At 32.3% G+C, this 27,598-nt stretch overlaps 1 protein-coding gene across 7 annotated transcripts in view; it reads left to right on the top strand.

Moving 5' to 3' along the window:
• Positions 1-27,598, top strand: part of LOC134681048 (double C2-like domain-containing protein beta) — a 143,881-nt gene that overhangs the window by 56,545 nt on the left and 59,738 nt on the right. For all 7 annotated transcript variants that reach the window (XM_063540443.1, XM_063540445.1, XM_063540438.1 and 4 more), the window contains one exon: positions 24,784-24,939. In XM_063540443.1, the coding sequence (XP_063396513.1) occupies positions 24,784-24,939 (156 nt within the window). The remainder of the gene's footprint in view (positions 1-24,783; positions 24,940-27,598) is intronic.

The raw sequence follows: 27,598 nt of genomic DNA, 5'->3' as shown, positions 1-27,598 counted from the left end.
ACAATTCAAATAATCTTAAGTTTTGAATTATATTCTAGACTACAATGTTGAAGTTTGCCAAATGTATTTAGGTGAGAGACAGAGGCTCTCTAGACTCTCTAGTTTATATTATTTTTCATTTATTGTGTCAATTTATGTATGAGTAAACATTTGTAATCAAAGTGCCAGTGTGTTCCTCAAAATTATTGCTGGGTTGAAGTGTGTTTATATAGGGTAATTTTAAGATGACTTCTTATTGGATGTTTTCATATCTTACAATTTGCTACATACAAATATAAGTAAGAAAAGTAACAGATCTGAATTTTATTAGATTTAAGATTATTTATGCTTTTCTGAATCCATTTTGAAATAAGAAAATCATTTGGAAAGATTATAATCTGAGTTGGCAGAAAAGCCTACTCACACAATACAATATATTTTACCATTTGTAACTGGTGAATTTTTCACCTGCTTTCACATATCTTGTAAAATATAAATGTTATTTTTGCTCATGCAACATAGGCATTCCAATGTTTTCAAATAAGTCACATCACTGGAATTGTCAATTGACTATTTGAATTATTATATATAGAGGAGCATAAGCTACCAATTTGGCAAAAAAGTAAAAGATTTTTTTTCCCAAACATTAATAAAAGCAGAATAATGACATAATTTTTGTTATTAACAGTATAGATCTGGTTGGCTCAATATCGTCTAAATAAGTAATAAACATCTCTGTATGTAATTAGCTTGAAAATAATAATTCTGATTCGAATTTGTATTCATCCAAAGTTCAATTAGACATTAAGTGGAGATGGTCATGTATAGGTTAGCATTCATTAAAAATAAAAATAAATGTCAAACAAGAGAGACTATAGCAATAACCATTTCGTTTACTTATCTGTTCCATAAAAAATATTCTTATACAGGTAAAATAATGGTTTATATAAAATTTTAACCTTTATCATGCAAGCATACAGACCTAGAAAAAAATATGATTGTATGTGCTTTATGCTACATATAATTATTTTCATGTTTATATCAGGGTAATTCACTGTTGGCAGTCTTCTGATGTCATTTCAATTGATAATAAGATGGCGTCCAGTCAAAAATATGCACGAAATGACTATATGTTATAGTAGGTCAATTCTTTGTCATTGTATCTTTTATACTTTTTTTGTAATTTTGATAAATGTTGTAGTATGTTCTAAATAAAATGTGAGATTTGGATCTTTGAACTTGAAATTGACAACTAGCTAGTGCACTTTTAAATCAGTATTTTTAACATTTATTTTCATTTTGTTCAAATAAGTTGCAAACAATTCAAGTTAAATTAATTTGAATAATAGTATGCTTAGTTTAATATGACCACAAAATTTGAAAATGTTTTGGTCGTGTATTGGTATCACCTTGTCTGCGTCATCTTCATAGATGGTTGGATTGATTTTTATACGACCGCAAATTTTGAAAAAATTTTCGTCGTATATTGCTATCACGTTGGCGTCGTCGTCGTCGTCGTCGTCGTCGTCGTCGTCGTCGTCGTCGTCGTCGTCGTCGTCGTCGTCCGAATACTTTTAGTTTTCGCACTCTAACTTTAGTAAAAGTGAATAGAAATCTATGAAATTTTAACACAAGGTTTATGACCATAAAAGGAAGGCTGGTATTGATTTTGGGAGTTTTGGTTCCAACATTTTAGGAATAAGGGGCCAAAAAGGGCCCAAATAAGCATTTTCTTGGTTTTCGCACTATAACTTTAGTTTAAGTTAATAGAAATCTATGAAATTTTGACACAAGGTTTATGACCACAAAAGAAAGGTTGGGATTGATTTTGGGAGTTTTGGTTTCAACAGTTTAGGAATTAGGGGCCAAAAAAGGGCCCAAATAAGCATTATTCTTGGTTTTGGCACAATAACTTTAGTTAAAGTAAATAGAAATCAATGAAATTTAAACACAATGTTTATGACCACAAAAGGAAGGTTGGTATTGATTTTGGGAGTTTCGGTCCCAACAGTTTAGGAATTAGGGGCCAAAAAGGGACCCAAATAAGCATTTTTCTTGGTTTTCGCACCATAGCGTTAGTATAAGTAAATAGAAATCTATGAAATTTAAACACAAGGTTTATGACTATTAAAGGAAGGTTGGTATTGATTTTGAGAGTTTTGGTCCCAACAGTTAAGGAAAAAGGGGCCCAAAGGGTCCAAAATTAAATTTTGTTTGATTTCATCAAAATTGAATAATTGGGGTTCTTTAATATGTGTATGTAGATTCTTAATTTTTGGTCCCGTTTTCAAATTGGTCTACATTAAGGTCCAAAGGGTCCAAAATTAAACTTAGTTTGATTTTAACAAAAATTGAAACCTTTGGGTTCTTTGATATGCTGAATCTAAAAATGTACTTAGATTTTTGATTATTGGCCCAGTTTTCAAGTTGGCCCAAATCGAGGTCCAAAATTAAACATTGTTTGATTTCATCAAAAATTGAATAATTGGGGTTCTTTGATATGCCAAATCTAACTGTGTATGTAGATTCTTAATTTTTGGTCCAGTTTTAAAATTGGTCTAAATTAAAGTGCAAAGGGTCCAAAATTAAACTAAGTTTGATTTTAACAAAAAATAAATTCTTGGGCCTCTTTGATATGCTGAATCTAAACATGTACTTAGATTTTTGATTATGGGCCCAGTTTTCAAGTTGGTCCAAATCAGGATCTAAAATTATTATATTAAGTATTGTGCAATAGCAAGTCTTTTCAATTGCACAGTATTGTGCAATGGCAAGAAATATCTAATTTCACAATATTGTGAAATAGCAAATTTTTTTTTTAATTAAGAGTTATCTTTCTTTGTCCAGTATAGTAAGCAAGAAATATCTGCAAGAATTTTTTTTAATTGGAGTTATCTTTCTTTGTCCAGAATCAACTGAAATCTTTGTTATATACAATATACAATGTATATTCACTTTTTACTACCAACTGATAAATTTAAATAATCTTTACCATTCAGTGATAACAAGCAGTTTGTTAACATCTTAATATTTTATGATGTATTTAAATGAGTAGTAATTGTTGCAAACTCCATTAGAATATTTTAATTGAAATTAGTTTTGGAATAAGGGAAAGGGGGATGTGATTAAAAAATTGGGTTCAATTTTTCTCATTTGAAATTTCATAAATAAAAAGAAAATTTCTTCAAACATTTTTTTGAGAGGATTAATATTCAACAGCATAGTGAATTGCTCTAAGAGAAAACAAAAATTTTAAGTTCATTTGAATACATTCATTCTGTGTCAGAAACCTATGCTGTGTCAACTATTTTATCACAATCCAAATTTAGAGCGGAATCCAGCTTGAATGTTGTGTCCATACTTGCCCCAACCGTTCAGGGTTCAACCTCTGCGGTCGTATAAAGCTACGCCCTGCGGAGCATCTGGTTATGGTTATGTTCCCAACTGTTTAGGAATTAGGCACCAAAAAAGAGGCCTAAATAAGCTTTGTTGTAGTTTCCAGACAATAACTTGTGTTAAAGTTTATGAATCTCTCTGAAACTTTATCATAAGTTTCCATGCAACAAATAAAGGGATGGTTAGGATTGACTATTGGGGTTATGGCTCAAACCATTTAGGAATTAGAGGCAAAAAAGGGGGAAAGCAAGGTTTTTTTTCTTGTGAAAGGACAATAAAAATAATTTAAAAGCAGTCTAAGGGTAGTAAACCAATCCAAATTTATATATAAATATCATAATGTCTTAAGAAATGATGATTGTTTCAATAAGAATGTGGGGGGACTATTTTTTTCTCATTTCAGAAATTAGAAAGAAAATTTCTTCAAAAATTTTTGGGGTTTATATTCAACAGCATAGTGTATTGCACAAAAGCAAAAAATTTAATATAAATTCAAATTAGAAAAACCAATTTTAAGATCTTTGACTACAATTTTGTGACAGAAACCTATTATGTGTCAAATATTCAATTACAATCCAAATTCAAACCTTTAATCAACCGTGAATATTGTGTCCATTTTGGCTCCACTTTTCTGGTTTGGACATCTGTTCGTATCCAGCTGCACTCAGCGAAACAATTTATTTAAGAATTGAATGCTTCTTTTTGTAAATTTATTGGGGTGTAAAAGCGTTGATCGAAGTACATTTTGTATGAAGCGTGGAAGCTTCTAAAAATTCTAAAAATGTACGCACGGTCAACTCTTTTACAACCCTATAAAGTTACAAAAAGAAGCATTCAATACTTATAATTACATTTTTTTGCTAGGATCATGAAAACAGGATTCTTATCTAGTTTTATTTAATTCACCTGTGCACTTTATTGTGGGACCTCGTGTCATCATGCATGATAAATGTTATTGTATCATGCAATTGTTTACGGAATAACATGTGATGTGCTGTTAGCTAATCAGAATAACGCATTATAATGAAACATACATCTAATGTAATTATTAACATATAAATTATAGTGTGATCTATGTAGAAAAATAGTCTATAACATTTTGAAAACAAGTTGACAGGAGAAGAAATTTGAAATGCATTATGCTTGTACAGACAATACCATATTGGAGTTAAAACCTTTTTGTGTTTTTCTCTCCCATTCGAAATTTTACCTGACCTTGATCTCATTTTCATGTTCATTGATAAGTATTAGGTTCTTGTTATGGTAAAATCTTTATATCACACACTTTCAACATGAATTCAATCAGGAGAAGTAAAACAGCTGAGACATTACAACGTGTGCACTCATGTTAGATATTATTCTTGGAAATGATAATGAATATTTATGAGAAACTGTAGACGTATAGTACAACAAGCCAGTGCAGGTTGCATATTACCTCATTAACTCTAAAAATATTGACAAATCATGTAGAAGGAAATAATCAGTTGATTTGAAAGCCTTGTCACCCGATCAGCGATTCAGTCTCTTTCGAACCTTAAGTATTTCAGTGATATTTTGTGTTATTTTTGTATCAATGTTTTATTGTGAAGGTAGTTCCAGTAATAGAGTTACGAATGTCCCAGAATGCGAGACATTTGTATTACAATCCGGCAGCAGTGACATAAACTATGTTATTAAGATTTATAATTTTAAAGTGAAGTAGACCTGTAGGTTTCCATATCTTGTATTTGTTTGCCTATCTTACAAAATGTTCATCTGTCTTTGTTGTTGTTTGTTGTCCTTGACATCATTTTCATGGTTCAGCGACTACTTAAAAAGTATTTTTGTCACATGGATTACTTACTAATTTTTAGTTATAAGAAAACTGTATATGGTATATGGGTTCCTTGCAACGTCTACATGTCAGACAGGTTCATCTGACCTCGTCCTCATTCCATGGATCAGTAATCAAATTAAACGTTGAGTAGGTCTGTTTATCAGATACTGTAGGCAACAGGTCAACTATATTTGGTGTTATGGAACGATTGTAAGGTATTAGTGTCAGTGTTTTAGGTTTCATCTGACTTTGATATTAATTTTTATACGACCGCAAAATTTGAAAAATTTTCGTCGTATATTGCTATCACGTTGGCGTCGTCGTCTGCGTCGTCGTCTTCGTCCGAATACTTTTAGATTTCGCACTCTAACTTTAGTAAAAGTGAATAGAAATCTATGAAATTTTGACACAAGGTTTATGACCACAAAATGAAGGAGGGGATTGATTTTGGGAGTTTTGGTTTCAATAGTGTAGGAATTAGGGGCCAAAAAAGGGCCCAAATAAGCATTATTCTTGGTTTTTGCACAATAACTTTAGTATAAGTAAATAGAAATCTATGAAATTTAAACACAAGGTTTATGACCATAAAAGGAAGGTTGGTAATGATTTTGGGAGTTTTGGTCCCAACAGCTTAGGAATAAGGGGCCCAAAGGGTCCAAAATTAAACTTTGTTTGATTTCATCAAAATTGAATGATTGGGGTTCTTTGATATGCCGAATCTAACTGTGTATGTAGATTTTTAACTTTTGGTCCCGTTTTCAAATTGGTCTACATTAAGGTCCAAAGGGTCCAAAATTAAACTTCGTTTGATTTTGACAAAAAATTAATCGGTTGGGTTCTTTGATATGCTGAATCTAAAAATGTACTTAGATTCTTGATTATCCGCCCAGTTTTCAAGTTGGTCCAAATCGGGGTCCAAAATTAAACTTTGTTTGATTTCAACAAAAATTGAATAAATGGGGTTCTTTGATATGCCAAATCTAACTGTGTATGTAGATTCCTCATTTTTGGTCTTGTTTTCAAATTGGTCTACATTAAAGTCCAAAGGGTCCAAAATTAAACTTAGTTTGATTTTAACAAAAATTGAAATCTTAGGGTTCTTTGATATGCTGAATCCAAACATGTACTTAGATTTTTGATTCTGGGCCCAGTTTTCAAGTTGGTCCAAATCAGGATCTAAAATTATTAGGGCCCCGCTGAAAAGGCGGGTCGCCCTATAGTGATCAGTCTGTCCGTCCGTCCGTCCGTCTGTCCGTCCGTCCGTCTGTCCGTCCGTCCGTCTGTCCGTCCGTCCGTCTGTCCGTCCGTCTGTCCGTCCGTCCATCTGTCCGTCCGTCCGTAACACTTTCATGTCCGCTCCATATCTAGAGAACCATAATGATTTCATACTTTATACTTTACATGTATATTAACCACCACCAGAGGGTGTGTCATGATGTATGTACAACTTCCTAGGTCAAAGGTCAAGGTCAAAAACTTTGGTTTCAGTTGACAACCCTGTGTTCTTTGGTGAAGATCGTGTTCGCTCCATATCTAGATAACCGTTATGATTTTATACTTAATACTTAACATGATTATTAACCAACATCCAAGGGTGTGTCATGATGTATGTACAACTTCCTAGGTCAAAGGTCAAGGTCAAAACCTTTGGTTTCAGTTGACAACCCCGTGTCCTGTGGTGAAGATCGTGTCCGCTCCATATCTAGATAACCGTTATGATTTCAAAGTTTATACTTGTCATCCATTTTAACCACCACCAGAGGGCATGTCATGATGTATGTACAACTTCCTAGGTCAAAGGTCAACGTCAAAAAAACTTTGGTTTCAGTTGACAACCCTGTGTTCTGTTGTGAAGATTGTGTCCGCTCTATATCTTGAGAACCATTATGATTTCAAATATTATACTTGACATCCATTTTAACCAACACCAGAGGGTGTGTCATGATGTATGTACCACTTCCTAGGTCAAAGGTCTGTCTGTCTGTTGGTCTGTCCATTGCTAACAAATTTGATCCACACTATATTTTGAGAGGACAGCTGTTATTATTTCATACTTTATACCTGACAAACATTTTCAACTTAACATATATATTAAATGTGTCATAATGTATGCATCCTAGGTCAAAGGTCAGTCCGTTGGTCTGTCCATCCGTTCGTTGTTCTTAACAAATTGTGTCCGCTTTACCTCTCGAGAACCGTTAATATTTCATACTTTATACTTGGTGGGTCATAATATATTGAAGGCATAATTCTAAAAATATGTGACAAATATCAATTGGGCAGCATCTTTAAACATTGTTCAAACATCAATCCATATATCCAGAAGTCACCTTAGAGTAGTCAACAATGAGTTCACATCATGCAGTCATATCACTATTATACTATGAAAGTAAGTTGAGAATATTTATCAGTTTTAACTTAAAATCTTAGATTAAAATCACATGTGAGACTATGTAATAACTTCCAAATAATGCTTCATATCAGATTATCCATACAACTTATTTACCCCACATTATTGACAGCGGGGCCCAAAGAGATGGCTCCCATCTCAATGAAATCTAGTTATATTAAGTTTTGTGCAATAGCAAGTCTTTTCAACTGCACAGTATTGCGCAATGGCAAGAAATATCTTATTGCAAAATATTGTGAAATAGCAATTTTGTTTTTAATGAGAGTTATCTTTCTTTGTCCAGAATAGTAAGCAAGAAATATCTAATTGTAAGATTTTTTTTTATTTGGAGTTATCTTTCTTTGTCCAGAATCAACTTAAATCTTTGTTATATATACAATATACATTGTATATTCACTTTTTACTACCAACTGATAAATTAAAATAATCTTTACCATTCAGTGATAACAAGCAGTTTTTTTACATCTTAATATTTTATGATGTATTTAAATATGTAGTAATTGTTGCAAACTCCATTAGAAATTTTAATTGAGATTAGTTTTGGAATAAGGGAAAGGGGGATGTGATTAAAAAAATTGGGTTCAATTTTCTCATTTGAAATTTCATAAATAAAAAGAAAATTTCTTCAAACATTTTTTTTGAGAGGAATAATATTCAACAGCATAGTGAATTGCTCTAAGAGAAAACAAAAATTTTAATTTCATTAGAACACATTCATTCTGTGTCAGAAACCTATGCTGTGTCAACTATATAATCACAATCCAAATTTAGAGCTGAATCCAGCTTGAATGTTGTGTCCATACTTGCCCCAACCGTTCAGGGTTCAACCTCTGCGGTTGTATAAAGCTACGCCCTGCGGAGCATCTGGTAAAGTAGTTAGAAATCAATTGGAGTTATCTTTCTTTGTATAGAATAGTAGTTGAATCAACTTTTTTGCACCATTACTTTAGTATAAGTGAATGAAAATCTATGAAATTTAATCAGAAGGTGTATGACCACAAAAGGACGATTGTTATTTATTTTGGGAGTTTTGCTCCTTATAGTTTAGGAATTAGGGGCTAGAAAGGGGTCCAAATAAGCATTTTTGTTTGGTTTTCACACCATAACTTTAGAATAAATAAATAGAAATCTATGAAATTTAAACACAAGGTTTATGACAATAAAAGGAAGGTTGGTATTGATTTTGGGAGTTTTGGTCCTAACAGTTTAGGAATAAGGGGCCCAAAGGGTAAAAAATTAAACTTTGTTTGATTTCATAAAAAATTGAATAATTGGGGTTCTTTGATATGCCGAATCTTACTGTGTATGTAGATTCTTAATTTTTGGTCACGTTTTCAAATTGGTCTACATTAAAGTCCAAAGGGTCCAAAATGAAACTTAGTTTGATTTTAACAAAAATTGAATTCTTGGGGTTCTTTGATATGCTGAATCCAAACATGTTCTTAGATTTTTATACGACCGCAAATTTTGAAAAAAATTTCGTCGTATATTGCTATCACGTTGGTGTCGTCGTCGTCGTCGTCGTCGTCCGAATACTTTTAGTTTTCGCACTCTAACTTTAGTAAAAGTGAATAGAAATCTATGAAATTTTAACACAAGGTTTATGACCATAAAAGGAAGGCTGGTATTGATTTTGGGAGTTTTGGTCCCAACATTTTAGGAATTAGGGGCCAAAAAGGGCCCAAATAAGCATTTTCTTGGTTTTCGCACTATAACTTTAGTTTAAGTTAATAGAAATCTATGAAATTTTGACACAAGGTTAATGACCACAAAAGAAAGGTTGGGATTGATTTTGGGAGTTTTGGTTTCAACAGTTTAGGAATTAGGGGCCAAAAAAAGGCCCAAATAAGCATTATTCTTGGTTTTCGCACAATAACTTTAGTTAAAGTAAATAGAAATCAATGAAATTTAAACACAATGTTTATGACCACAAAAGGAAGGTTGGTATTGATTTTGGGAGTTTCGGTCCCAACAGTTTAGGAATTAGGGGCCAAAAAGGGACCCAAATAATCATTTTTCTTGGTTTTCCCACCATAGCGTTAGTATAAGTAAATAGAAATCTATGAAATTTAAACACAAGGTTTATGACTATAAAAGGAAGGTTGGTATTGGTTATGGGAGTTTTGGTCCCAACAGTTAAGGAAAAAGGGGCCCAAAGAGTCCAAAATTAAACTTTGTTTGATTTCATCAAAATTGAATAATTGGGGTTCTTTAATATGCCGAATCTAACTGTGTATGTAGATTCTTAATTTTTGGTCCCGTTTTCAAATTGGTCTACATTAAGGTCCAAAGGGTCCAAAATTAAATTTAGTTTGATTTTAACAAAAATTGAAACCTTGGGGTTCTTTGATATGCCGAATCTAAAAATGTACTTAGATTTTTGATTATTGGCCCAGTTTTCGAGTTGTCCCAAATCGAGGTCCAAAATTAAACATTGTTTGATTTCATCAAAAATTGAATAATTGGGGTTCTTTGATATGCCAAATCTAACTGTGTATGTAGATTCTTAATTTTTGGTCCAGTTTTAAAATTGGTCTAAATTAAAGTGCAAAGGGTCCAAAATTAAACTAAGTTTGATTTTAACAAAAATTAAATTCTTGGGCCTCTTTGATATGCTGAATCTAAACATGTACTTAGATTTTTGATTATGCGCCCAGTTTTCAAGTTGGTCCAAATCAGGATCTAAAATTATTATATTAAGTATTGTGCAATAGCAAGTCTTTTCAATTGCACAGTATTGTGCAATGGCAAGAAATATCTAATTTCACAATATTGTGAAATAGCTATTTTTTTTTTAATTAAGAGTTATCTTTCTTTGTCCAGTATAGTAAGCAAGAAATATCTGCAAGATTTTTTTTTCATTGGAGTTATCTTTCTTTGTTCAGAATCAACTTAAATCTTTGTTATATACAATATACAATGTATATTCACTTTTTACTACCAACTGATAAATTTAAATAATCTTTACCATTCAGTGATAACAAGCAGTTTTTTTACATCTTAATATTTTATGATGTATTTAAATGAGTAGTAATTGTTGCAAACTCCATTAGAATATTTTAATTGAAATTAGTTTTGGAATAAGGGAAAGGGGGATGTGATTAAAAAATTGGGTTCAATTTTTCTCATTTGAAATTTCATAAATAAAAAGAAAATTTCTTCAAACATTTTCTTGAGAGGATTAATATTCAACAGCAAAGTGAATTGCTCTAAGAGAAAACAAAAAATTTAAGTTCATTTGAATACATTCATTCTGTGTCAGAAACCTATGCTGTGTCAACTATTTAATCACAATCCAAATTTAGAGCGGAATCCAGCTTGAATGTTGTGTCCATACTTGCCCCAACCGATCAGGGTTCAACCTCTGCGGTCGTATAAAGCTACGCCCTGCGGAGCATCTGGTTGATTATGGGCCCAGTTTTCAAGTTGGTCCAAATTAGGATCTAATCTGTACCATTCAGTGATAACAAGCACATTTTTACATTTGATATATTATGATGTATTTAAATGAGTAATTATTGTTGCAAACTCCATTAAAAATTTGAATTGAGATCAGTTTTGGAATAAAGGATAGGGGGATGTGAAAAAAAATGGGGGGGGGGGGGGTTCAATTTTTCTGATTTGAAATTTCATAAATAAAAAGAAATTTCTACAATTTTTTTTTTGAGAGGATTAATATTCAACAGCATAGTGAATTGCTCTAAGGCAAAATACAAATTTTAAGTTCATTAGACCACATTCATTCTGTGTCAGAAACCTATGCTGTGTCAACTATTTAATCACAATCCAAATTTAGAGCTGTATCCAGCTTGAATGTTGTGTCCATACTTGCCCCAAGCATTCAGGGTTCAACCTCTGCGGTCGTATAAAGCTGCGCCCTGCGGAGCATCTGGTTAAAGTTTATTGTTCAATATTAAACTTATGTGTTTTTGTCTGTTACCTGTATATTATAAGCGAATTGGCAATAGGTCAACTATACGTGATATATGTAATGATTGTAAGGTGATCATGTCTATCTGGCTGGTATATTTAAGCAGGCGACCCATTGCAGCGTGTACACGCTTTGTTGTAATAGCCAAACTTATGTTTCCTATTCCTAAACGCACATAGCCGTCTTTAATAAATGTTTCCTATTTTATAAATGCACATAGCCGTCTTTAATAAACATAATGAGGTGCATGTGGTCGGTTTTGAAAGGCCCGGACATGATGAATATGAAATAATTGAACTGACTACTGGTCTAATCTATGACAAAACAATTTACAAAATAAAAATTATAACCGGCACGAACCAACGAACGACACCCACTGAACTACAGGCTCCTGATTAAGGATAGTTTGCTGGGAATTCAGTTATATATTTGATCTGCTGATTTATCCTTAATAACATTTTTAATTATTTTGGTATACAAATCTGTCAGTCTATTCATCTATCTTGTACGCTGTTATGCCTCACCTAGGGGCATTATGTTTTATTCGGTCAGTACGTCCATTAGTCCGTCTGTTTGTCGTCCTATGTCGCTTCAGGTTCAATGAATATGGAAAATTTGACTGTCCCGCTTCAAGTTTAAAGTTTTTCGGTCAAGGTAGATATAGGAAGATGTGGAATGTGCCAATGAGACAACTTTCCATCCAAATAACAATTTATAAAAGTAAACCATTATAGGTCAAGGAACGGCTAGTTTTTGATGAAAATGAAGTCCAATCTGGAACTTAGTACACATGATCCTTGATATATTTCTAACTTGATACCAAATGAAAGATTTTACACAAATTTCAAGGTCCACTGAACATAGAAATGATATTGTGAGTGGGCCATCCATGTACTATGGTCACATTCTTGATTTTGCTCGAACTGTTTCTGAATGATAGCTTGATAAGTATACAATTTTCAGCTTCATAGATATTTGACGTTTGTACTCTCACGAGGATATATATACTTAGTCCTTGCTAAAATTCATATTTTTCTGGGATGATCACTCGAGTATTACATTGTTGTATTAGTTGTGTACCTAAAAGTATACAAGCAATAAGAACCCTAGAAATACAATGTGGATTTTTTTAACCAATGCGTTCGGGGAGCATCAATTAGAATATTTGAATTTTATTTTTTTTTGTTTTTTTTTACCAACGATAAAATAATAAATTCACTAAAGCATTTCACAATTTATTAATGTTATTCCAAATGTAGTCCAAATGATTTTCATTTTTGTCATGTTTGTATGTAATGAAAGACTAAGATACAACTTTTCTATCAGCTGTGGTGAAGATGGCGTCAGTGAAGCTAGTAATTGTAACTGATGAGACATGTATTGTCGAAATGCGCATCTGGTGCAGGAAAATTGGTACCGTAAATGTTATTACTACCACTGGGTCGATGCCTCTGCTGGTGGACTGTTTGTCCCCGAGGGTATCACCAGCCCAGTAGCCAGTACTTCGATACTGGCATGAAAATACGGATTTCTTGTGTTATTAAAATTTGCTGTTACAAAATGTTAGAAATTATTATAAATTAAGGAATGTATCTCCCTCGTGCAAAGCTCTGATTCCTTTCGCGGATTTGGCTTTACTTTTTGGACTGTTTGGATTATAGCTCTTCATCTTTTATTTAAGGTGGTACCTAACACTACAGGGAGATAACTCTGCAAAATCAGCAGAACGTTTTAATGACTTTGTGTTCATAAGGGAATATTAAGCTTCTCAATGATCAAAAAAGGTGTTTGTCAAACTGCTATATAACCAGTGTTTTTTTTCTGATTAAACTGTTGGTTCAAATTTTTTGAAATTCTTATATTTTTGTCAAAGGGTCAAAGTAAATACTTTGTCAAAATTTTAAGAAAATTAAACGAGCCAAATTAATTTTAGTTAAAGTGTTAGGTACCACCTTAAGCTTTGAATTTCAAATAATTTGGCCACGAGCATCACGGAAGATACATGTATTGTCGAAAGGCGCATCTGTTGCAGGAAAATTGGTACTGTTAATGTTATTATTACCTGATCTTTCGTCATTTCCTTACTTTGCTATCATTTAGCATCTGTTGTCGTCTGTTGATGAGGACTTTAGCAAAAACTTGCTTAAAACTGCAAAATCAATTTCAATTAAACTTGGGATGAATAATGTTTAGAGTATGTGGTATACATATATATATTTAGCACACAACGCTAGAATGCATATAATCTTGAAAACGGTTACTGATAGAGAAAATCAGAGGAAATCTGACAAGGATAACTGATGCGCCAAAATCATCTGATGACTTTTTCCAAAGGAGTTGTTGTCTTTAAATTATGAGTTTTGCCTGATTTTCATGAGTTTGCTTCACATAAATATGTTAAATAGGTAAAAACGGTATGTGCACACCAATATCTACACAAATGTCAATATGACTGAAATCATGGTATGATTCCTTAAATCTACTATGCTTTATTTAGCAAAACTCTGCCAAAATCATTATTTAAAAAAAAAGTAACGATAACTGATATTTTTATTCAATTATTTCCTGATATATAAATACTTAAGTATCCCAGGTTGCCTACTTAGAAACCCCTGTATTTTAACAGCCTCACTTCACTATCGTTTATCCGGTTCACTGACTAAAGATATGTTGATTGAAACTTGAAAACCTATATACATTTTATATTTGAGTTATAATTTGAATTGGCCAAAATCATTATTAGTATTTAAAGTTTTAGGTAAAAAAAAAAAAGCGAGTCATAACTATATATATGACACTGCCTGTCAACCAACATTGCAGACATGATTAAAATAGAACATAGGGGTAACATGCAAGTTTTGTCAATTATCCGGAAAACCGCTTAAAATCGAGAAAATCTTACAGGACAAAGATGTTCAGAATGAGGTTATATACCTGCTGTCAGTTTAAGTCATAATTGTCGGACGGTTTTTCGTAGGAAGTACAATATGCAATAAGTCAACTATATTTGTTGAATAAAAAGTTACAAGGATTATAATCGAATACGCCAGACGCGCGTTTCGTCTACCTAAGAATCATCAGTGAAACTCAGATCAAATGAATATAAAGACCAACACGAACAAAGTTGAAGGCCATTGAGGACACAATATTCCAAAATAACAACTAGTTGTGCCAAATTAAACTATGGCAATCTATTCCTGTGATAATAACCTCCTTAGTTTTTCGAAAAGTTCATAGTTTTGTAAACAAGAAATTTAATTAAAATATTTCAGGATGACATGTTAGTCTCGGAGGTTTTGTTTGACCTTGACATCATTTTCACGGTTCATTGCTCCGTGTTAATAAGTTTTTTTGTGATCTGGTCTGTTTTTCTTAAACTATGAGCAATAGGTCAAGAATATTTGTTTTGCCTTTAACTTTAAAAAAAATGAATAGGTACAAATGCAGATAAAAAACATAAAAAAACAAAAATAAGTAACAGGACAAGATTGCCCTTTTATGATGATTGTTATCAAATAGTGGCTACTGTTGAAGATGCAGACAAAGCCTCTATTTTTTTTTTAACTATCTTAAGTCCTATTCACGTATACCCGTTTCAATATGAAAGAGTTTTAATATGCAAGCCTTTCATTGCTTAATTGGACGGTGACCGTGTTCACATTGACCTAAACTCGATGTTGTTTTAACGACATAAACTAAACATAATTACGTTCCCTTGGATAAAACTCAATGCTTACATGTATTTTAATTCATGTTTTGTCTACATGCAGTCGATAGTCGATGTAGGCCTTGTGTAGGTTAAGTGTACACAAAACTAGGTATTCCGAACTTTAATTTTCCCATGTATATTTAACAAAAAGAAACCATTTTTATATACAATTGATACTTATAACACTTATTTGTAAAGTTCTTTACAGACATATTTGTATAACTTGATATACTTTTTTGTTTTAAAAAGACTTATCCATCATCATTGCCCAACACATAATTTATTTGAAAAGGTCTTCTCGAATCGATTGGACGTACACACTGACAGATATATTTGTCACTGGTCTTTATACTCAACAACAATTCACTCATAAATGCATTACTGAAACGGGGTGAGGTTAATTGTTTGTTTGTGTAGTATCTCATATCCGTTAAAATACAATTAGAAAGAAACAAAATAACCCAACCCTTTGACAAATACTCCGTAAAGAAAAAATACTAGAAAAGATAGAAATTTAGTGATCCTTAACATCGCAATTCTTTTTGTTTCGTCGGTAAGCACGCTGATGGCGAGCCTACGTTTTTTATGCGTAATCGAGACATATTTGAACTACTGCAAATCATCCAAAATAACTTTCTTATAGGAGCAACCACTTTACTTAAAAAAAGGGGGGGGGTTCCAAGTCAGATTTTTTCTCGCGCGAAAGTTTATCATCATTATTGTTTTTTTATTTCGATGGTACCAATTCAATATTCAACACTATAATGTATGGGGAACCTTTGGATTTAGAATATTTGTTCATTCTAATCATATGAATGACCCGATTTTTTAAAATCAAATTGTGTACAAATCCATCCCCCCCCCCCCCCCCCCCCCCCTTTTGTTTTAAGTCAAATCGTCGTTACCTTACTGCTAGAAAAAATGTTCAAACATTTTAATTCGGTTCTACGTAATGAACATTTAAATGACATATAGTTTACAAGTGTGAACAAATCTTATGTGCAGGTAGCTGTGTGTGCTCAACAAGGTGTATTGATGTGAACGAATTTAATGTGAAACTAGTGTACATTACTTTAAACCAAATGTAAACATGTTTACTGTACACGACTGTTTTGTGATCACATTTACCTGTTTTAACAGATACAATTTCAGGTAGATGATGTTTCTAATAAACAATAATTTAATTAAAAACCAATTGTTCAGAGAACAATTGTAGGTCTTTCCACAAGTAAAGATCTATTTTGATATTGAAATATGAAAAAATCAGTTGAAAATGTTAGTTCCTATGGCTTTATGATGTATTTATATGAATTTAAAGCAAAGGTCAAAATCTAGAACGTCATATTAACCTATGACCTTGACCTCAATTTCAAGTTCACAAACCAAGGACCTTAAATCAAAAGACCCTAGGTCTTTAATATGTTTGGTTTATTAGTAATATCACTTTACGCGTGATTCTAAATGTAAGATTGTCAAAAACTCCCATTTATTGTCTGCGCACCCTATCAACCAAAATATACAAGTAAGGACATGTCCCAACTAACAATTTATGAAAAATTATTTGTCGATATGTCATAAGATATTTGAAAATAAATGAAAATAAGCCAAAATAAAAAATTTAGAATATGACCTTGACCTTTGACCTTGACCTCATTTTTATCATTTTGGACCAAGGACCTCAAATCTAAAGACCCTATGTCTTTATCACTTATGGTTTACCATTTAGAAATGCATATCACTTAATTAAATGGAAAAGGGGGAATAACTCTCATATGGAGTCTCCGTAAAGCTTCGGTCCAAATGAATATCCTAATCCTGAAGATGTAACGAGCAATTTGGTAAAATAAATTTGTCGTAATCTTTAACGGTTGGGAAGGAGTAGTGGCCACAAGAAAAACAGTGTTTGGGGAGATAACTCTTACAACGTAAAGTATTTTGTTACGCAGTTGTAAATTTTTAAAGCGTATAAACTATACGATACCATATTCCAAATATCTAAGCGACATCTTTTGAAACATCAATAATACGCAAGCAAAAAAATTAGGCGGAAGAAAAAAAAAAAAAAAAATAATAATTAAAAACCAATTGTTCAGAGAACAATTGTAGGTCTTTCCACTAGTAAAGATCTATTTTGAAATTAAAATATTAAAAATCAGTTTAAAATGTTAGTTCCTATGGCTTTATGATGTATTTATATGAATTTAAAGCAAAGGTCAAAATCTAGAACGTCATATCAACCTATGACCTTGACCTCAATTTCAATTTCACAAACCAAGGACCTTAAATCAAAAGACCCAAGGTCTTTAATATGTTTGGTTTATTAGTAATATCACTTTACGCGTAATTCTAAATGTAAGATGGGCAAAAACTTCCATTTATTGTCTGCGCACCCTTTCAATCAAAATATACAAGTAAGGACATGTTGCAACTAACAATTTATGAAAAATTATTTGTAGATATGTCATAAGGTATTTGAAAATAATGAAAATAAGCCAAAATCAAAATTTAGAATATGACCTTGACCTTTGACCTTGACCTCATTTTTATTATTTTCGACCAAGGACCCCAAATCTAAAGACCCTATGTCTTTATCACTTATGGTTTACCATTTAGAAATGCATATCACTTAATTAAATGGAAAAGGGGGAATAACTCTCATATGGAGTCTCCGTAAAGCTTCGGTCCAAATGAATATCCTAATCCTGAACATGTAACGAGCAATTTGGTAAAATAAATTTGTCGTAATCTTTAACGGTTGCGAAGGAGTAGTGGCCACAAGAAAAACAGTGTTTGGGGAGATAACTCTTACAACGTAAAGTATTTTGTTACACAGTTGTAAAGTTTTAAAGCTTATAAACTATACGATACCATATTCCAAATATCTGAGCGACATCTTTTGAAACATCAATAATACGCAAGAAAAAAAATTAGGCGGAAGAAAAAAAAAAAAAAAAATAATAATAATAATAATCAGAACAAATTCAATAGGTCTTTCCACGGAAAGGTGGAAAGACCTAATAATAATAATCAGAACAAATTCAATAGGTCTTTCCACGGAAAAGTGGAAAGACCTAATTAAAATGGAAATCTCAAACCAAATAATTTAGTATTATTTACCAGCTCTACTCAAACTTAACCAGGTTTGACATAAAGGATATCGGTGTGTAAACAAAATTATTGTCATAGCAAATCATACTACAATAAATTTAAGCTAAAATACATGTTAAAATGAATACTATTTTTATTGTCCTGACTTCAGAGAAAGTGGCAGAGTGCAAGACACAACAATTACAATCTAGCGCGGCTGGCGGCAGAGGCAACGTGAATTATTTTAATCAGCTTTATAAATCAGAAGTTAGTAATCTACCTGGATGTAGTGGATGTAATGATTAGGGAATCCTTTATACTGACCTTGATGGGCACTGATGGGACGTCGTGTTGTGCATGCTATTTCAAACCCGATATTAAGTCCAATTGCGGAAGGTCATATTAGGTAAAAAGCTAAAGGATTGTAGATACGACAATAGAAACATAACCGTTATTATCAGTGAAAGGCATATATTCCATAACGGCCAACTAACTCGTTATGGCGTCCGTTCTGTGTATGGTTTCAATCTCATTTGAAACATTTAAACATTCTTAACTTGATTCATGTGGCAAATTAAGTATTCAATTTTATACTCTAATCATGCTAATACCAGAAATGAAGGATGAAAAAGTGTAAAAGGTGATCAAACTGGTGATACTAGGATAAAAATGCCAGCAAAACTGAAGTAAACAATGTAGGTTTGGCTGAGATTCAACCGATGAAATGTTAACTTTTATTGTTTAGCCTAGGAAAGTGTTCGTTCGTACCACCGCTCGGGCAAAATGAATCACTGTCCATTGAATCCAATTTCTATAATCGTCAATATCATAAACTAAATGTCCCAACAGAAGGTGCATTATAAGTCGTTTTACTTGGTGTTTCAACTTTGAATATGCAAATAAAAGAAATGAAGACAAATTCGTAAATTTCAATGCTGCTGTACATTGTAAAAATCAAAATTAATGGTTCTATCTGTATACCAAGCAAATTAACTGTTTAACCAATTAACATGTTTATGATTAATTTTAAATCTGGTTAAATGTGGTTTGGGAGTATAAATTAAAAATGATATAATTTTTTCATAATTTGCTTAAACGTGGAATATATTGTGATATCTAAAAATATAAAAATTATAGGTCACCGGTCATTTTCTCAAGCTACAGATGTAATGAAAGGACACATACCGTATGGGTCTTACAGGGAGAAACAGCATTATATGATTAGAAGCTAATTTAAATGATAGACTTGTAAAATAAAACACGAGAAAATCCTTTGAGAATATCAAAAGAAAAGATCGGGCCATCGTCCTTTTTTTCGGCTAAAATGTTAAATGAAAGAAAACGCTCTATTGTTTTAATTCTCTATTCTGTTCACATGATACAAGGATTTATTACTTGAGCATGTTTAGATAATACTATTATATATGATAGTCTCATTGATATGACCATAATTATAAATTAACTGTTAACAAAACTTTGAATTTTTGAAAACCTAAGGCTTTTTTATCTCAGGAATAGATTACCTTAGCTGTATTTGGCAAAACTTTTAGGTATTTATGGTCCTCAATCCTCTATAACTTCGTTCTTTATTTGGCTTTTTTTACATTTTTTTTATTCGGTCGTTACTGTTGAGTCTTTTGTAGACGAAACGCGCGTCTGGCGTAAATGTAAAATTGTAATCCTGGTATCTATGATGAGTTTATTTGTATCTCTCAATACATAAGTTTTCTGTCATTGGAATAAAATATCTGTATTGTTATCTTATCTTCCTTCATAGATCATAAAAAAAAAATTAAAAATATTTCTATTATAAGTAATGTAAGATGGGTATGTTATGAAGACAACAACCAACCAACATATAGAACCGAAAGAAAGAGCTAAATACAAAAGAAATATATATATATATATATATTCACTGCCAAAACACTCAAAACTATTGCAGTGAAGATGATGACATCATATATTTTTTTCATCTGCAAAGCATTAGAAACCCGAACGGAAGAAAATGAAAATAAAGTGAAAAAAATCACCAAAAGTCGCTGTCACTTTAACAACAGATAATTATCCACAAACATAATTTAAGATTAAATGACAATGAAAAACCTGGATAGATAAAGGCAACAGTAGTATACCGCTGTTCAAAAGTCATAAATCGATTGAGAGAAAGCAAATCCGGGTTACAAACTAAAACCGATGGAAACACAACTATAAAGAAAAACAATAAAACAACAGAAAAACTGAAGTGCAATAAACAACAAACGACAATACAACTTAAATAGAAGCTAACTGTTAGATAACAACTGTCACTGGATAAATTCAACCACAATTTTCATTTCCCATAATTGTATATATATTTAAGAATAAAATAACATAGTTTTAACCATATTTATTCTTAATGTGCATGTTTTATCTATAGGTTGATATGCCAATGTCCAACCAATGCTTAATAGATGATCATCTTAAAAAGTGCTCTCTTTTTAGCTCACCTGGCCCAAGGGGCCAAGTGAACTTTTCCCGTCACTTTGCGTCCGTCGTCGTCGTCCTGCGTCCGTCCTCGTTATCTTTTATAAAAATCTCCTCCTCTGACACTACTAGGCCAAATTAAACCAAACTTGGCCACAATCATCATTTGGGGTATTAAGTTTAAAAAATGTGTCCGGTGACCTGGCCAACCAACCAAGATAGCCACCATGGCTAAAAATAGAACATAGGGGTAAAATGCAGTTTTTGGCTTATAACTAAAAAACCAAAGCATTTAGAGCAAATCTGACATGGGATAAAATTGTTGATCAGGTCAAGATCTATCTGCCCTGAAATTTTCAGATAAAAAGGACAACCCGTTGTTGGGTTGCTGCCCCTGAATTGGTAATTTTAAAGGAAATTTTGCTGTTTTTGGTTGTTATCTTGAATATTATTATAGATAGAGATAAACTGTAAAAAGCAATAATGTTCAGCAAAGTACGATTTACAAATTAGTCAACATGACTGAAATGGTCAATTGACCCCTTTAGGAGTTATTGCCCTTTTAACAATTTTCATAAAATTTGAAAATATTTACCAACATTTTCCACTAAAACTACTGGGCCAAGTTCATTATAGATAGAGATAATTGTAAGCAGCAAGAATGTTTAGTTAAGTAAAATGTAAAAACACATCACTATCACCAAACCACAATTTTGTCATGAATCCATCGGCTTCCTTTGTTTAATATTCACATACATATCATAGACCAAGGTGAGCGACACAGGCTCTTTAGAGCCTCTAGTTTCTTTAGCCTTAAAATATGATGTGGCCAATCTATATTGAAATTTTAGTGCAAAATCATGACCAATTAAATTCGAAATAAAAGTGGTTCAAATGCTTTAACATTTCTGTTCCCATTAAGCAACTTTACAGTTAGCTGAAGCAAACATCAATATCAAAACTGCTTTGTTTTGTAAAAGGTTGGCCTTTTTACAAAAGGTAATTGATTCTGATTGGTAGATTTTTGTTGTGACACCTACACAGTAGTTTCCATCCTTGATACTAATAGCTTTGACTAATGTATTGTTGATGAGTATTGCCATTTTTCCTGCCGAAGGTCGGTGGTTCCTTTGGCACTTCGTGGGCCTAAACCAATAAACACTGATACTTTCAGTAGTCAAAGTGCTGAACCGAAAATTGCAACACCAACAATTCATGAACCATCTTTATATCCAGGAAGTGTAATTATTGTTACTGCGAATAGCTATAATTTCCATATATATAAAAAAAAAGTAATGTAAGTAGATATAATTGCGAAAGTCTCAATTTACTTACACGAATAGGGTAGTTTGATAGGATTAAGTACCTGGACCAGGCATAGAGATATGTCAATGGCTAGCTTATAATAATTTTCACTTCCTCAGCCAATGCAATAAGAAGAATACGAATATTTATTAAATCCAATCAAAGGGCCCTTTTCCGAGTATATATCATATATCATGTATATAATATTAACTATACAGTAATTTTAAAGATAAATAACATTAACTATACATAATTAAAAAACTTCACTCCATACTAGAAAGTTTTTGAAAATAAAAAAACTACAATATTTTGTCTCTTTAATACAAAAAAAAATACAAAAACAAACTACATCACTTTACTGTGTATATTTAGTTTTGGGAATGCTTTACCATTATTTCAAAACAAGTAATTATAAATATTTAATTATAAGCCAAACGAAACGAGAATCTCATTCTGTGCCGCGAGATGAAAGGGATTTCATGGAGTTGCCAATCTGTGTGTATATATGTCTCTGGCACACCTATATATTTTGTTATATTTTTATGAAATTTCTACTTTAACTGTTGGATTGTTTTATGTGATACCGTTTAACGTGGCTCGGTACTTAAACATCCCGTCAATGTGTTTGTATTATCTTTCATTTTTGGCTTGTGTGTTTTGTATATGCGACTTTTTGTGTTTCTTTGGTTCTTATAACGTGACACAGTACTATTGATATATTTCTTTTATGAGTTAGAAAAGACGTTGAACCACAAACGTCAAAATTATTCAATCGCGTAGTGGAATGAACTATATATGGATTCTTATAAATTTTATATAACTTTTGGACTATTTTAAATCTCAGTCTATTTCTGAAATTAATTCTTACATACTTTGATTTTTGTAACCCTGTATGCTAACATTGACCATGTGAAATTTTTAAATTGTTTGTATATACATTGAACGACAAATTTATGTGACGGATTAAAATTTCTGACGTCAGACACGCGAATCAATGAATGTTTTTGTAGATAGATGTTTTTTATGATCTGTTAAATTATTGTTCCTTTTAAAATTGTTACACGATGATGACTGCTGTACCCATATTTTGACTTTTTTATTTATTATGTCTGTTTAGTTCACGCATCATTATAAATATAACGGAATTTGATGAGACTGTCATCAAAGAGAGAGGTTAAGCGCTTGAATACCAGGTTTAAGGTGGTATGGGAGTCTACAATAAAAATGATAGAATTTGTTCATACTTTGCCAAAACGTAGTATCTATTGATATATGATGAAAAGCATAATAAAAATGATAGGTCACCGCGCATTTTTTCGAGCTACAGGACGTGACAAAATGACAAATTTTTTATGGATTATACAGGAAAACACCACTTTGTGATTAGAAACTAAACAACATGAGAGAATTGTTAAATACTTGAGGAAAAGATAGCTTTCATACAATGCTTTGAGAATATCAAAAGAAAAGATAGGGTCACCGTACGTTTTTTCAGGCTAAAACACAAAATAGGAAAATTCCATGTAGAATCCTTCAGAAAATCCACTGTTTTAGAGTTACCTCCCCTAGAAATACCAATTTAAAAAAAAAACACAAAAAAAAACACAAAAATTAACAACATTTGCAAAAATATTTATATTTATAAGTTATATTCTTATAAATTGGTTCTTTTAAATGAAAATTCACATTAAATATCCGCATTCCTGCATCAAATTTTGCTAACTTGATAGAAAATATGGACCTTTGGTTCTCTGTTTTTTACAATCCAAGATGGAGGAAGACACCCACACCACCTTAATTCACCATTTTCTACATTTGAAAATGCCTGTACCGAGTCAGGAATATGACAGTTCTTGTCCATTCGTTTTTTATGTGTTTTGTCATTCTATTTTGCCATGTAATTATGGACTTTACGATTGGATTTTCCTCTGAGTTCAGTATTTTTGTGATTTTACTTTTTTCTATCATGGTTTATAACAATATCACCACAGCCAAAGATTCATACTTTATGTTATCATTGCAGAAATTTTGTATATCTACTAAAGTTTTTTTTACTCCAGTCTGTATCATCTACCAAGTATCCCATACCCAGTATGCATACTTAGTATCGCAACACTTTTGAAACATCTCGCGATTGTTTTTCGGATCCGCTTGAAATTTATGCAATTACTTAACTATGTATTACCGCATCTCTGTCAAATAAAGACCAAAGATTATGTATTTAATTTTTTTCCGAGACTACGCTAGGTCTCCAATGTTACGTCTTTGTTTTGACGGACTGATATTGGTTTCTCGTGGTGATACAGCATACGATACGGATTTTGAAATGTATAATTATACATTTATAAATCAAATTTTAGATTTTGGGTTAATAGTTGGGCATGAATTTCAATGACAGATAATGCAGTATTAAACAAAAAAGTTGCAACTGAAGATAATAAGGGGACATAGAAAAGACAAAAAGACAAAAAAAAACACCCAAAAAAAACCAGAAGACAATGAAAAGACGAACTATTTCACAACAATAGAGCATGGAAATACGAAAATAAGTCCATTAATAGACTTTAAACATTTTCCTTTCCCAAATAGTAGTTCAATAATGATAGTTATAGAAAACGAATCAACATAGTGCAAAATGACAGCTGTTACACTTTTTTCATGTCATTTCTATTTTGATTTATTTCCAGATTTTAACAAAAAAAATTCACATACAAACCCGCCTCGAGATTTGCCTTTACCTCTGAAGAAGAAAAAAGAAGAAGATCGAGACATTGATATGGCATTTAACAAGTACAGTCATGATGATATTGACAATCCACCATCATCACCAGAAAGTGATACTAGTAAGATTTACTAATAATCACAGATTTTTTTTACTCAGTAAACCTTTTTTGCCATAGACCGAATTGTTTCTTTATTTATCACTTGAACATTAGTTCTCCATCGTACATGAAACTTTACTCAGTGTCAGTTATAAAATTATCAAACATGATTGGATATTTGGCCACAAAAAACGTCCAATTTAAAGATGACCGACATAAAGTACTGTGAATTCTACACGTAGACTTAATAATATCTATCAATTTGCAAGGTATCAGTAAATATTCAAGTATAGTAACACAATAAAGGGTATTAGCTTTCTCATTTTTATCAGGTTTTCACCTTTGTTGTTTAAGTCTCATCACATGGAATTATACACATAACCCATGAAAAAAGTTAAAACAAAAAATGCATTCGGTGTTTTCAAATATATAAATTATAAACCATTATTGACAATTGGGCACCTGCATATATTTGAGGCAATGTTTGTTGTCAGTATACGAAGAAGATGAAATTTTCCGATTGCAAATTTCCCCATTTATTGCCATTTTAATTTGTTTTCCTAAATATGTTTTAATCATTGATTTGAGAGTTTCCATTCTATATAGAACACTGTGTAAGATTTCTGATGAGCACAAAAACTTAGAAATTTTCAAAAGAGTAAAATATTTAAATATTTAAAGAATTACCCAAACCCCAACATTTCAACTTTAGTCTGTAAATTTCAACCACTTAACACCTTTAATCGTTCTCCTAAACAATAGTTTGGTATATGTCAGTAGTATTCACATACAACAGATGCATATTTAACCGTCTGGCTCGTTTTATATCATATAAGTCGAGTAAGAGATACTCATGTAAACCCAAAAACTAACTAATTTCTTTCGTGAAAAATATATAATTGTCTTTTTATGAGCCTGGAAATTAATTTAATTTTAAAAACAATCCTAAGTAAAAGGAACACAAGACGCTTACCAATGCGAGTTTGATATAAACTATTACTAGTATTTCGACTGAGAATGGCTTGAAATCATCAAACTAATATAAATATTAATTTTATTCCAATTTCTGTTATTTTTGTCTCATTTAATGGAGTCACAGATCGAGACATAGGTATGCTGTTTCCGGCGGCGGCGACGGCGGCGTCAACAATTTATAAGTTTCTGATTAGGTCTAGTTTATGAGGAACCACTAGTGGTATGCAGTTGTATAAGTATTGGCACATCTCATTACCATGGAAATTATTTGACCCCGCTACCTCAGTTATGGTCTATTGACCTTTAAACTTTTGCTTAGTTTTAGTCGATCCTGCAACTTTTGTTGCAGAAAGCTCGACATAGGAATAGTGATTCATCGGCGGTCGCGACTACGGCGGCGTCGGCGTTAGCTAACTTCTTAAAAACTTTAAGAAGTGAGAAGACCTGGATGCTTCATACTTTGTATATAGATGCCTCATATTACGAACTTTCCGTCGGTCAATTGGATAACTATATTTGGTATGTGCGTACATTGCAAGGTCCTCATGCCCGTCAGACAGTTTGCACTTGACCTTGACCTCATTTCATGGATCAGTGAATACGGTTAAGTTTTGGTGGTCAAGTCCATATCTCAGATACTATAAGCAATAGGACTAGTATATTTGTTGTATGTAATGACTGTAAGGTGTACATGTCCAACTGGCAGATGTCATCTGACCTTTACCTCATTTTCATGGTTCAGTGGTTATAGTTAGAGTTTTGTGTTTTGGTCGGTTTTTCTCATACTTTATGCAATAGATCTTCTATATTTGTTGTATGGAATGATTGTTAGGTGTACATGTCTAACGGGCAGATGTCATCTGACCTTGACCTTATGGTTCATTGCTTAGTGTTACGTTTTTGTGTTTTGGTCTTTTTTTCTTAAACTTTAGGTAATAGGTCAACTATATTTGTTGTATGGTAGCATTGTTAGCTGTACGTGTCTGCCTGGCATGGTTCATCTGACCTTGACCTCATTTTCATGGTTCATTGGTCTTTGTTTAGTTATCTTGGTTAATGCTAAGTTTATGTGACAGTTTTTAATAAAGCTTCATACTTAGGACTATCAACATAATATCAATGATTTGTAAAGAAGGCGAGACATTTCAGCGTGTGCACTCTTGTCATGTATTAGTTTGTGATATGGTCACTTTATGGGAAACCACTAGTGGTAAAGTAATGATGATTGGTTTTCAGTTGTATAAGCATTGGCATACCTCATTTCGATGGAGATTGTTTGGCCCCACCCGTCCCTTCATGGACTATTGACCTTGAAACTTTTGTTTAGTTTTCATGTATGAGTTTGTGATTAGGTCAGTTTATGGGGAACCAGTAGTGGTAGGTCAATGATACTTGGTATGCAGTTGTATTAACATTGGCACATCTCATTACCATGATATTTTTATCATCCCCCCCTCAGTTATGGTTTATTGACTTTGATATTTTGCTTCGTTTACATGTATTAGATTATGCTAAGGTTTGTTTAATGAAAACTACTAATGATAAGTCAATGGTATTTAGTATGCAGTTGTATTAGCATTGGCACATCTCATTTCCAGGGAGATTGTTTAGCAATTTACCTTCAGTCATGGTTCATTGACTGTGAATATTTGGTTAACTTACATGTTCAAGTGTTGCTGTTTTTTATTTCAACATTTGCATTATC

The sequence above is a fragment of the Mytilus trossulus genome, chromosome 8, assembly GCF_036588685.1.
Source record: "Mytilus trossulus isolate FHL-02 chromosome 8, PNRI_Mtr1.1.1.hap1, whole genome shotgun sequence".
Taxonomy (NCBI): Eukaryota; Metazoa; Mollusca; class Bivalvia; order Mytilida; family Mytilidae; genus Mytilus; species Mytilus trossulus.
This window is presented reverse-complemented; position numbering and strand designations above follow the sequence as displayed.